Here is a 13,369-nt window from a genome sequence, read left to right as displayed (position 1 = left end):
ATGAATGATTCTGAAGATTCCGAGGGAGCCGCTGCGCATTTTATCGACTCAATCCGTCACGTCGAAGGCCTGAGCAGGAGCAAAGACCAGATGGACGGCACAGGGATGAGCGTGGGGAGCAGAAAAGGGGTGAACGTGACGGGAAAAAACATGTCCCCTATCGACTGGGTTGATGGACGGGGTCCAAACAAATCTCCAGTCCCTCCTATGTCCGGGCGACCTCCACCTGAGCTGTTTGACCAGCCTGGGATGGAGGAACCAGATGACTTGATTCAGGCTCCACACAGGCAGACTGTGGAGGAGCTCAAGAGCTTCCTGAGGGATGTTCCGGCTCTCCACCCTGCGGGAAGTCCTTACTCCTACCTGCATGGCGGCAGCGGTGGGCCCGGTAGGCAACGGTGCGATGTCAGCCCACAAAGAGTGTTCAGTACCTTCAAACCTCAGTCTGACGCTTCCAGAAAGGGGCCCGGATCAAGAGAGAGCTCTTCCATTCAATTGCCTCCCATCGTGGATTCATCCAGCTTGTTCAGGTCTGATGCCAACACTAATAGGCAGCCGGAATTCCCGACGCACACATGCAACAGCAGCGGCTCCCGCGGAGACACCAAAACGCCTCATACAGGTTGGTGTTGACACACTTAGCACTGGGATTTTGTCGATGTTTTGGATAAATGATAATGAACAGTTTGATCGGTCATTTTCCTGAGCGGAGGTCCTCTCGGTAGGACACGACGCAAATGTTTTGAACTCTTCTCCGCAGATAACGGAAGCGAGAGCCTGGACACATCAGGGAGTCAAAAGTTCATCTCCAGCATGGAGACTATCAAGCAGCAGATGGCCAGGGAGAACGTCAGCTTTGTCCGATTCGAGGCAACCGACCTGCATGGGGTGTCCAGATCCAAGACCGTGCCTGTCCGCTTCTTCCATGTAATCACTTCCACACATCCATCCATCTGCCGTTCGTCAATCATTATCCAATAATCCATCCACCAAACCATCCAAAGAGTCAAGTCGCGCGTCCAACAATCCAGGACAAATCATCCATGTATGAAACATTCCATCAGTCCATAGAACCATCCAGTATCTGGCAATCGATCCATCAAATACCCGCCAGACTGTCTCCATTGGTCCATCCATCCATCCATGGAACAATCCATACACCCATTGGTCCATCTATCCATCCTTCCATCCAATTCATCAGTCCATTCATCCATCCTTCCAAAGTAGCGGTCGTTGATTTGTACCGAATCCCTCTGTGTCACATTATACTCGTGATGGACTTCTGAAGAGCATCGTGACAGAATTGAAAGCGGTCTTTTTTGTTTTGTTTTGTTTTTGTCTTTCCAGGAAAAAGCCGTGTATGGCATCCCGATGCCAAGAAGCTACTTGGAGCTGACGCTGAGTCCAAAGAGCAACGAAGTGGACCACGCCAACGCCGCCAACTTCAGCAGCGACATCCTCCTGATCCCGGACCTGTCCACCTTCCGGATCCTCCCGTGGGCCGAGCAAACGGCGAGGGTCATCTGCGACCCTTGCACGGTGACGGGCGGCCCCCTGCGGACGTCCCCCCGCCTCCTGGCCAAACAACTCCTGGGCCAACTCCAGAGCCTGGGCTTCTCCCTGCACTCCTCCTTCACCTACGAGTGTTGCGTCCTGGGTGCGCCGGACCGCATCGGGCCCAAGACGTTGCTGTTTCCCGCCACCACGCTACTGGGTAACCACGACCTGCCCTTCTTCCAGCAGCTGGTGGACGGCATGTACTGCATGGGCGCCGACGTTGACAGCATGGCTTCGGCCAGTGGGCCCGGCCAAATGGAAATCAACCTGAGGCCCGAGTTTGGTATCGCGGCGGCCGACAGCGCCTTCACCTTCCGCACCGGCATCAAGGTTAGAAGTTATTTCAATTCAACTGGTCAATTTTCTCTACAAACTCAGACAAAGGAAGAAGATACAGAACCAATATACAGATTATGGCCCGACCAATATCGTTTTTTGATATTTTCCAGAAAAAAAGAATAATTAACAAAATAAATACAATAAGTTGTTTTATAATCTCACCGCTAACAACAACAAAGAATGTTTTGTCTTTTGCAATACTCTTGTCCTTCAGTATTTAACTTTACAACAGAGAAATTTTCAAGTATAAAAACATGCAAAAAAAGTAATCCATGAATTTATATAATAATAATATATAATTATCCGATGAATTTATCTAAAATGTGTGCAGTACAAAAGCAACAAAGTGATGTAGTTACGATGAAAACATTTATGCACGGTGCCCTCTAGCGTGATATCATATATCTATTATTTTCTTTGCTGCAATGTCAAACTAAAAAAAAAAGGGGGGGGGGACTCATTTCTCAGATGACATATTTCATCTTTGACAAAGATCCTTTTTAAATACATTAAATATATGATGCACAGAGTGAGTTAAACTGAAATCAAGCAATATTAGTAATAATCCAAAAAGGCTGTAATATAAATCTCAAGAATACTACTCATACACACACACACACACACGTCTTATTGGACATATTCGATATGAGAAGATGAAGGATGTTTTTTCATCCAAGCACGTGAATGACTTCCTACCCAAAAGTGGAAAATTAGCATTGCTTGAAATATAAAAATATAGAACATTTTAGAAATGATTGCACACATAGGTTAAATGAACATAGTAAATAAGTAAATATTTGAAACAAAATCTAAATTGTTGCAAATGTTTTGAATTTAAACTTAATACAATCTAAGTTATCTTACAATTGTACTAAATATAATAATAAAAAACCCAAGTTATTCTTTCATCTTTCATCATATCACTGATAGTACTTGGTCTACACTTTGAAAAATGCTGAAGGGAAATTCATGACTTTTAGAAAGTGGAGCAATTTTACATATCTACGTTTTACTATGGTCAACTATCATCTTGTATTGTGTCAACTAAAACTAGAATCGCTAAAATATATTTGAGTCAAATGACTAAAACTCAATCAAAATTTACTGTCAAAAAAATTAAAGGTTCAGCTTTCAGAATGGATTACGTTTGACTTTGTTCCATTACTTTTCAGATGGATAGTAGAGAGCTGCTAAGTATGGGATATGTTGGAATTAATTTCATTTTATTTTTTTTTTACTGCATGTCGGCAATCAAATAAAAGGAGATGGCCCGCAAACACAGCTACATCGCAAGCTTCTTCACGGACGACGGCCTCTACAACGCCGGCGTCCTCTCCCACAGCCTTTGGGATGTCAACGGACGGCGCAGCCTGTTCCAAAGCGGCGAGAAGGCAGCGGGCGAGCTGTCTGAAATCGGTCGCAAGTGGCTGGCCGGGCTCCTGACTCACTCGGCCGCGCTCAGCTGCCTCATGTCGCCGGGCCTCGGGTGCAGGAGCCACATGGCGAAGTCCGTCAAGGACCCCAAGCGGATGCTGTACGCCACCTACGGTTTCAACGACAACAGCAGCTCCTTCAACGTCAAGTCCCACGGCGGGCGCGAGACCCACATCGACAACAAGTTGGGCTCGGCCATGGCCAACCCGTACGTGGTTCTGGCGGCCACCGTCGCCGCCGGACTGGACGGCGTCCGCCGCAACCTGACCTTCGAGGGCAGCGTCCACAAGGCGCCCAGTCAACAGAAGGACTTCGCCATTCCCGTTAAACTGGATGACGCCCTGGAGGCCCTGGGCGAGGACCACATCATCCGCAGTGCCCTGGGGGAGCCTTTTGTCCAGTACTTCATCGCCATGAAGAAGTTTGAGATCGAGACCCAGGAACTGGATGACGAGAGGAACAAATGCCTAGAGTACTTTATCTAGAACGTTGCCACACGTTTCCATGATCAAATTAAAGAACGAGACATTGTTTTTAAAAGGATATATGACTGCGACTGTGTTACAGGTAACAAATAAAGGTGAAGTGATACGCTAATGTGGAAAACCTGTTCTTATTTTACAGTTTAAGAGTTGAAGTGACTTTTCGAGAATATGTCGTGCGTACAGTACAGTATGTCTTTGGTAAGAACCGGTCGGTAGCCGACAGCAGGGCACAAACAACCATTCACACTCACATTTACATCTACGGGGATTTTGGGGTCTTCAGTCAAACCTACCTTGCATGTTTTTGGGACGTGGAAGGAAACCGAAGTACTCAGAAAGGGTCGAATAACAAAAAAATTACTTGGTAGTTTAATTTCACACTGAAAGGGTAGGCAGGGACTCAAGACAAATGTCTGTGCACGAGACGTTCAAAAGTCACATAGTCACAAGCACCTTGACAACGTTCTCCTTCCTTCTTGTGCGTGTCTATTTGTTCTTCCCAATGAGATTCCCAACGCGCTGCATGAATCGACCCAGTTTGTTGTCAGTGCCACCTTGCGTTTGATGCGCCACGTTGCCCAAAGTGTGCCCTCTGTCTCCCCGTTTGGCTTTGTCCAGAGGGACGCTAGAACGTAGCAAGGACTCGTAGCGACTGTAGGCTTTCCCCTGCTGGCTCTCGTAGACCGCCTTTTCCTGCTCTTGCAGATTTTCCCGGGAGCTTTGCGGATTCTGCTTCCGTTTGCTGGAGCGCTGAGAAGATAATCGGTGGAAGGTGAACGAAGATTTTGGCTTTTCCGTCTCTACTGTCGGCCTGCTGATGGAGTTTTGGCTGGTTCGGTGATCAATAGTGGAAGCTTTACTCACGGGAGATGCCCGTGAATTTGAGCAAGGTGAGTTTTGAGATCTTACCGAGGCCTTCCTTTGGAGAGATTTCTCCTCCTTCTTGGAAGTCTTCTTTTCATCCGAGCTTTTCATCCTGGTGGAGTTCTTCCGCTGAAGCGTCACTTCCACCCGCGGATGATTTTTCACCTCGGAGGCAGTTGAGGTCTTTGGAAGAGTTTCTTCCCCATAGGGAGGCGACTTATTTCCCTCTTGAGGTTCTGACTTCTTCTCACTTGACTCCATTTTGGAAGTCTTGTCTTCATTTCTGTTTATCTCTTTGAGAATTTCAGTATTATTGACAGGATTCATGTAACCTTCTTTCTCCTCGGGGATTTCAGTCAAGGACTCCATGGTTCTGGGGCGCTGGAGACTTCCGGGGTACTTGAGGGATGGGTCTTTGAGTTTTTCCTCCAGGTGGCTGGCTGAAGCGGTCCTGGAAAGATGCTCATACGAGTCATGCGCTGGTGTCATCTTTTGCTCGGGACTCGTGTGAATGTCGAAGTATGATGTGGAATGGTAGCTGTTATCCTGGTTTGAATCAAACCCTCTGTGGTTGGCGACTTCTGGGCTGCTGGTCTCCTGCGCCAAATTTTGCCTCCTGTCAAGACCTCTGAATGAAGACATAAACATGGGTCTATCCAGAGTTTGGTACATGGATCGCAGAGACTCTTGGCTCTGTCGGAGGTTGTTGTACTCCTGTAAACTGAGTCTCTTCTGGCGGGCCTCTTCCACACGGGACTTGATGTCCCTAGATCTGTTGTGGATCCCCTGCAGCTGGGGGTCGTTCAGGCCCGTACGGCTGCTGTACGGCGTGGTCAGCGGGGACAAGGCGTCGCATGATCCGTCACAGTTAATCTGGCTGTTCAGGTAAGTGTCCATCTTCCACTTGTGGAGGGATGTTTCAGAGTTGAACGGAATCAAATTCTGGTCAGGACCATAGCGACTTTGGTGTCGAATGTGCTGGTGAGACAACCTGTTGGGTACCAGCAGGCTAGAACATGTCCTGTCTGGAGCAACAGGCAGTCCGATGTCTTTGGTTCCAATTCTCAATCGAGTGAAAGGGTTTAACTTCTGCAGGTCGCCACCAAAACTGTGGCCCCTCGTCATGTGGTCGGGAATGTGTGACAGATGCAGGCGGTCCTGTACACTGAGTCCTCTCATCATGACGGTGGACGTGTCCAAGAGCTCGTCCTGAGCCATACCCCTGAAGCCCCGAGTACCTTGGACTCTCCCGTGAATTTGATGCAGGAAAAGTTGACTGGAGTTTGGACTGCCTAGAAGCGTCCCATCTCTTAGGTACTCCACGCGCGACCGCTCTTGCTGCAGTGGAACAGGAATGGTCGAGCGAGCGTAGAGGCGGCGGAACTCTTCATCATAGGAGCTCACCAGCTGACCAGTGACCACCAACACCATGCTCACGTTGATCTTCTCAAAGGACCATGTGTACCTGGGAGGAGGGAATACCGTGGTTACCTCCTTGAGCCGCAATGAATCCCCGCCAATTGACAATCTCGCCTATTTGTGTTTTTCTTCTGTGGAATCCATGCTTGGCTATTTTCTGAGGCTGCTATCTTTCTAAGAGTTGCCAGATCAACTGTTATCATAACAGCAATTAAGATATTCTTTTCCAAAAGAGTACCCGACGCCACAAGGCAAGATGTAAAATCGTCATCAATCTAGCTTGCACACAATCGCTACTCAGGTTCATAGACAGTCATATGTTAGCATAATAGCTGTTAGCAAGTTACCAGTTGACCAATTCTTATTAGAACTAGTGCATGACTAAATGGCATACTGTAAAATCCTCCCGGTGTATTCTGTACTCAAGTCACAATTTAGCTACATGTTAATGTACCAACTCTTACCAAATTACCATTTAAGACAAAATGCAGAGATTTAAAACCCTTCTCAATGTGCTTTAGCGCTTTTAGCAATGAGGCTTCCATTATGCTGTATGTTGACATTGCAACTCTTAGCGGGTTGGTGTTTGAGCTACAATATGTGCTTTTGGATTTACTCCACTCTGCGAGTTAGCATAGCAATTGTTTAAGTTTGAGGTATTCTCTCGAAAGACAAGCTTAAACAAGCCAAAATGAGAAGTTCACGTCAATCAGTCTCAGTGTGTTCTCTATTTTGGATCCTCTTTTGCCATGTTAGTGTACCAATGCTTAGTTAGCATAGCGTAGCATTTGATCAATTTACAGTATCTGATCAAAAGGGCACAAAGTAAAATCCTTACCCACCCTCATCTGTTGCTGCGTCGCTATATGTTTGCACCGCAACGTTTAGAATGTTAGCATTTAGTCAGTTCTCACGCCGTGGAGTAAAGTGCTGCTCACCTGTACGTTCCATACAAAACGCTGCGGCAGTCCACCAGGATGAATCGCTGCTCCAAACCACCGTGAAACTTGACGCCGGACTGACAACGGTACTGCTGACCACGCACCGTCCGCACGCGAATGTTCTGACGGCGACAACAAGACAAAGAACAGGTTTCGTTTGTTCCTTTTAGGCTGCCAGTGGAAATCATTTGCCAGTCATTATGAACCAATATTCAAATCAAAACACTACAAAGATGAGATATTTAATATTGAACTTTGATTTTTTTTTTTTTTGGCAAATATTCACTCATTTTGTATTTGTACTCTTTTTCTTAAGGTTTTACACGACATCCCAACTACATTGGAATTAGGGTTTATCGACAATTTATGATCACGTGTGTAGTCGATTTCCTACATACATACATAGCTGCTTATTATTCTCGCAGCTTTTGAAAAAAGTAAACATTGCGAAGCGGCGTCTCTACGAAGGTGCAGATTGTCGGGCCTTGGCAGAGTTCTGTGTTTCCTCCCAGACCAAACGTGCTGCCTGATTTTGTATCGTTTGCCGTGCTGCCTGACAGGAAAATCCGGACACGCCACAACCAATGCAGAGCATTTGTTCCACTCTTTTACGACATGACTATAAAATCTGATGAGTCGTGTTGTGGTTTGGAAAAGATGTGATCACATGACCGACAGCGCCACAAAACGGAGATCACAATAAAGCTTCAGGGGTGCTGTTGGCCGTATTAATTGGCCATTTTGGTTCAATGTGGACACTTTAAGGCTCACTTTTTCCCAAAACTTACACAATAAACGACACTATCTTTTTTTATGCCACTCATATAATACTATTAGATCATAAAATACACACACTACAACCTCTGCACTGGTAATTACAACTGCTTAGTGTTCTTTCATTTACTAAATACAAGTAAGGCCGCATTTCACAATAAGAGCAAGTAAATAAGACGTTATATGTTTGACTTTCCCCTTTTCTGTTTGACGTCTTGGTACAACGGTGAATTCTCAAACAATTTTACATAGATTATTCATTCATCCACCTATCCATTTTCTGAGCCGCTTATCCTCACAAGGGTCGCGAGAGTGCCGGAGCCTATCCCAGCTGTCAACGGGCAGGAGGCGGGGTACACCCTGCACTGGTCGCCAGCTGATCGTAGGGCACGTAGACATAAACGACCATCCGCACTCATATTCACACCTACGGGCAATTTAGAGTCATCAGTTAACCTACCATGCATGTTATGGGGATGTGGGAGGAAACCCGAGCACCCTGAGAAAAGAGAATATGCAAACTCCACACAGTCTTCAGAACTCTGAGGCAGATGCTCTCCAACCAGCATTACATAGCTCAATTTAACAAATGTTGATTTATGTTTGGGCGGCACGGTGGAGCAGCTAGAAAGCGTTGGCCTCACAGTTCTGAGGTCCCGGGTTCAAGCCAGGACCCGCCTGCGAGGAGTTTACATGTTCTCCCCGTGTCTGCGTGGGTTTCCTCCCACATCCCAAAAACATGCAACATTAATTGGACACTCTAAATTGACCCTAGATGTGATTGTGAGTGCAAAAAGTGGAAATTTATTAATTATTAATTTATTAATTTTTTTGTACATGTTTGTCTCTATGTGCCCTGCGATTGACTGGCAACCAGTTCAGGGTGTACCCCGCCTCCTATGTTTGTTTAAAAGCTTTGCTGTGGTTCTCAATGACGTTTCACGTATTACATTATATGCAGTTTTAATGAGAACTTGCCATTTCACAGCCTTTTTGCATCTTCACTTAGCATTTTGTGACATTAATTTGTTAAATTCATAGCTGTGGATTTGCGATTTTAGAATTAGGATTATTCAAATATTCTTTGCACTATCATACGTTTGGAAATATTCAATTTGTACAAATGAAATTGAAAAAACCTCAAGAGAGAAAAATGCTTCGTTTACCATGTTTTCATTACATGATGCACACGCAGTATGTAGTGTGTGTGTGAGTGCCAGGACAGCTGTCAATCAAATCGAAACGGATCAACACCAGCCCGGCTGCGATTGGCACCTTTAGGTCTTGGATGTTGACGCCGGCCCTGCGCGACATGGTGTGGAAGCTGCTGAAGTGGCCCTCGTCTAGGAGGATGTAGACCGCCACCCCCCGCAGCGTGGCACCGAGGACTTCCTTAAAAATGTCTACATCTGTGAAGACGTCCATTGCTATGGCGACCATCTGGACACAGAGTGAGCATGGAAAAACCTTTATTTCTATTCTGTGGATGATTAAAAAAAGAAAAAAAAAAAAAACAACGCATGTTACATATTCGTGACTGCTAAGAAATTGGAACTTCACGTTAATAATCTGTTTATTACACATAATAATAATACACATAATTATCACAGGTTGAACTTTGTTTAATTTGAGTACATATGAAATGGTTACTAATTCTAAAAAAAATGTAAGTTCATGTTTAATAACTGTTTATTACCGATTAATTACTTGCTTGTAAGACCTACAAACACTGAAGTCCATGTTTACAAAAATTTTAAAAAGTGGAAAATAATTTTATCAAATGGTTTGTTACACAAACGTACTTCTAATAAGTGGTATCAAAATCATACTTTTGTTTAAATAAACGAAAGGGCACCAACCTTTTTGAAACGGAACACTACATCTTGGCTACTTAATAATACAAAGGACTACATGATTAAAACATACTTCTGAAATGAGAACTTTGCTGAAATTTTCTTTCATTATGTTATGAGTGATTATATATTATATTCATCTGTGCGAGGAGAGATATTTAGAACAGGCTCGTGGGATCCTCATGTTGTTCTTGCCCAAAGATCCCAATTGGTGACCCCTAAAATAAATGATATTACTCAATGACCAGCTTATAAGCTATAAAATTTAAAATTCAGGTTTTATGAACTTCTTTACTACTCATATGCTGCAAAAAATGGATGTCCACATTTAATAAATATTTTATTGCACATCCTTCTAAGTTAAAAATATATTTAAGAACTGGGTCAATACACACGTTTCATATACTGTTTATTAGACATGCTTATCGTAAAATGTGGAAGTTCACATTTTACGAGTGGAAGTACATATTTTACATAAGTTTATCACACATTAATGACCTGCTCTACAATGTTGAATATTGGTGTTACTCCACAGTAATTGCATAAATATATCTTGTAAAAAGTGGAAATGTATGTTTCATAAACTATTTTTTGTACATGAATTACTGCCAATAAACGTTGAAGTCCCCGTTTTAGAAACTGTTACAGTTATGCATGACCATGTAAATGTTGTTGTCGCGGTGATGCTAAACCACAGAAAGACCCGGTGCGCTCACCTGCTTGGCGTCCTGGATCTGCTTGCGGACCACCTCCTTGATGGTGGGCGTGTTGGCCCTGGGCGGGTGGAAGAGTAAACTGATGCTCGTCTCCTGGGCCTCCAGAGCCACCTCAGGCCAGCCCAGATCCAGGTCAGGGACCTCCTCGTCTGACTCCACCGGGAAGTAGGTGGACGGGCCCAACTCGCCTCCGACCCCGAGGCCTCCGGGGCGCCGCCCCTCCACACCGCCCTCGTCCTCCTCTACCAGGGGGGCCTCGGCGTTCTCCAGGATGAAGTGGATTTCCCACTCCGACAGGAAGGGGCTGATCTGCTCGGCCTGGAGGAAGTCATTGTAGGCATCCTTGCCGCCGCATAGCAGGGCGTAGATGGCCAGACGATAGGACTCCTTGTAGTGAGGATGGACGTAAAGAGGAGGATCGGTATCCTTCAGAGCAGACAAGCCTGACAACACAGACTGCTTGGATGCCATCACGTCTGGAAGGCCACTCTACGAGGTCTAACTAGCTTTCAAGTATAGAAAACTAGTCCTCCGAGTCCACAAGTTCACTTGACCAAGTCTATGATCTTCTGAATCGTCTAAACCAAGTCCATAAGGACACTTTAGGAGAGTTTCATTTTTCAGTGTGTGCAAGTCCACAATCTTTAGTCTATAAGGTTTTAGAGTACACTGTACCAAGTATTTAAGTTCACTCTACCAAAACTACAATCCTCCAAGTCAACTGTGCCAAGTCCATTTTTTCCCAGAGTTAAAATTGTCTAAGTCCAGGGCTACAATAGTTCAAGTCTACGTGTCAACTACCAGGTATTCCAAGTTTATTACAGTAAGGCCACAAGTGAACCTTAACCAAGTCTTCAATCTTCAAGATCAGCTATGCCAAGTCCACTTAACCATAGCTCCGGTTGTCCTCGTCCACCTCTACCACGGCTGTGATCGTACAAGTCTTCCACACCAAGTCCATCAGTCAACTCTACACCAGATACAACTGTCCACGTGTACAAGTCCACTCTGTCAAGTCGACAAGTTCACTGTACGAGGTCAACAATCTTCAATGTCGAAAAGTCTTCTCTACCAAGTCTACAATCTTCAAAGTCTAATAGTCCAGTCTAAGAGTGCTCTCAAGTTCTTCCAGGTTCAGCAGAGCACTCTGTGTAGTCTACAAGTACACGCTTTGAAGTCTGCAAGAGCAATCTAACAGCTCCATAATCCTCCAAGTGTCTAACACCTGGCTATCAAGTGCATTCTAAGTCTATTAGAGCACTCTAGCAAATCTACACTGTTTGGAAGTTCACCAAACAAAGACTACAGTCATCCAGGTATACAAGATCAAGTCTAAAAGTCTTCTCCTCCAAGTCCACAAGGCCAGCGCGTTCTACCAAGTAGTCTCCATGTGTACTCGACAACCATCGTTCGGGTATAGTAGTTTGTGCTACTCTATCAAAACTGCATCTGTTCATTCCAGGCCTGAAGTCCTCACTCCCGGGGGGATGGGAATTCAGAACGAAATCTGGCAAGAATGAAAATGTATTCTTGAGATCTTTTTCTAAATAAGTACATATTTCAAGAGGAAAGTCATGAAAGAAGAAAAGAAAGTAGTTACCTTATGAGAATAGTCATGTTTGGTAGGTTGCAAGAAAAAGTCTGCAGTTCTACTAGTTAACTTTACAAAGTCCACTCTCCAAAGGTTTCTTAATCAAGGACAAGTCCACTCCTCCAAAGTCCAGATATCGATACTTCCAGTTCAACACCTGAAGTATTCAAGTCCACTTGATCATCCCCCGATTTGTTGTTGAAGATGGAGAAAAGTTCCTCATCCACACGAATGGGTCTCTCGATGACGGGATTCCTGCTGGTTTCGCCTTCATTTATCGTCTTCTTCTCTTTGTCCCATGAGTTCTTTTTTCCTTCAGCGTTAAGCTAAACCAGCAGCTAACGCGTTGAGCAAAGACACCAGAACCGGTCGGTCTAGTGCGGGTAAACAACGCGAGGCGAGTCTTTCCCCGGGCCACACGCGCAGCCAGTTGCATGAACCTACATCATGTTTAGGGCCGACTGCAGTCACCTTGGGTGGGAGGGCTAGCAGAGTGCTGATGTCAAGTCCTACATGACGTCTTTCGAGGTTGTGGATCACAACCTGTTGTACCTGCTACACACACACACACACACACACACACACACACCCACACACACCTTCACAAGCCTCGCCTAGGGCTCTACCTGGAGCAGGTTTGTTCAGCTGGCGGGCCTCCGAGTCGACAATACACAGATCCAGACATGACATGGTGACATTCTTTAAAATTGTAGCCACAGTAGTTCGCGCCAATGCTAATTTATGTCCATAAAATGCTATAATGCGATCATCAACTCCATATAATGTGCGACAAAATGCAAATTTGTGGCTTAAAAAAAAAATCTATAGAATTTGTACAGACCAACTTCTTCTATAGAACTTTGGCTGTGATTTTCTATAGAATTTCTACAGAACAATAGAATTTCTATAGAAATTCTATAGGAGTTGGGTCCTAAAGTTGTATAGTTCTTTAGAAATTCTTTATAAATGTTCTATAGAATTTTTTTTTTGCAGGGACACTAAATGCTACCGAATACTGCCTTGAGATAGCCATGTGTGCATAGAATACGAACATATGGCTATGAAATACAAGATGGAGACTAAAAAGTACAAGACTGTGGCCACAAAATATGTATAACATCCACATGAATATGATTATTTAGGACCCCTGAATACTAGATTGTGGCCACAAATTAGGTATTCTGCTAATTTGTCACCATGAAAAAGAAAAACAAAAATATGCAAAATTATGGCCGCAGAGTACACGTGCGCTTAAAATACTAAACTGAGGCCATCCATTCATTTTCTTCCACTTATCTGAGGTCGGATTGCTGGGGAACAAGCTTTAGCAGGGAAGTCCGGACCACTCTCTTCATCCAGTTCTTCCTGGGGGATCCAAGAGGGGTTCCCAGGCCAG

The 13,369-nt window shown here is 44.8% G+C and overlaps 2 protein-coding genes across 2 annotated transcripts; one reads left to right on the top strand and one right to left on the bottom strand.

The window, feature by feature from the left end:
* lgsn (lengsin, lens protein with glutamine synthetase domain) lies at positions 1 to 3,815 on the top strand. The gene is made up of 4 exons (XM_061829972.1): positions 1 to 622; positions 761 to 927; positions 1,348 to 1,887; positions 3,159 to 3,815. The coding sequence occupies exons 1-4, from the start codon at positions 1 to 3 to the stop codon at positions 3,813 to 3,815; spliced, it is 1,986 nt and encodes a 661-aa protein (XP_061685956.1).
* Positions 3,816 to 3,889: 74 nt separating this feature from the next.
* LOC133505869 (protein FAM83B-like) lies at positions 3,890 to 10,853 on the bottom strand. Its single transcript, XM_061829384.1, has 5 exons — positions 10,383 to 10,853; positions 9,089 to 9,253; positions 7,037 to 7,161; positions 4,725 to 6,144; positions 3,890 to 4,565 (listed from the first exon to the last, which is right to left on the bottom strand). Exons 1-5 carry the CDS (start codon positions 10,851 to 10,853, stop codon positions 4,302 to 4,304), a joined length of 2,445 nt encoding a protein of 814 aa, XP_061685368.1. The 3' UTR covers positions 3,890 to 4,301.
* Between the last annotated feature and the right edge of the window lie 2,516 nt (positions 10,854 to 13,369).

The sequence above is a fragment of the Syngnathoides biaculeatus genome, chromosome 9 (assembly GCF_019802595.1).
Source record: "Syngnathoides biaculeatus isolate LvHL_M chromosome 9, ASM1980259v1, whole genome shotgun sequence".
In the NCBI taxonomy this organism is placed as follows: Eukaryota; Metazoa; Chordata; class Actinopteri; order Syngnathiformes; family Syngnathidae; genus Syngnathoides; species Syngnathoides biaculeatus.
This window is presented reverse-complemented; position numbering and strand designations above follow the sequence as displayed.

Coding starts and splice junctions, on each gene's coding strand:
- lgsn (XM_061829972.1), top strand. CDS start 1: ATGAATGATTCTGAAGATTCCGAGGGAGCCGCTGCGCATTTTATCGAC. Junction 623..760: donor CACCAAAACGCCTCATACAG/GTTGGTGTTGAC, acceptor TCTTCTCCGCAG/ATAACGGAAGCGAGAGCCTG. Junction 1,888..3,158: donor CCTTCCGCACCGGCATCAAG/GTTAGAAGTTAT, acceptor ATCAAATAAAAG/GAGATGGCCCGCAAACACAG.
- LOC133505869 (XM_061829384.1), bottom strand. CDS start 10,853: ATGGCATCCAAGCAGTCTGTGTTGTCAGGCTTGTCTGCTCTGAAGGAT. Junction 7,162..9,088: donor TCAACATCCAAGACCTAAAG/GTGCCAATCGCA, acceptor TGTCGCCGTCAG/AACATTCGCGTGCGGACGGT. Junction 4,566..4,724: donor CTCTCCAAAGGAAGGCCTCG/GTAAGATCTCAA, acceptor TTATCTTCTCAG/CGCTCCAGCAAACGGAAGCA.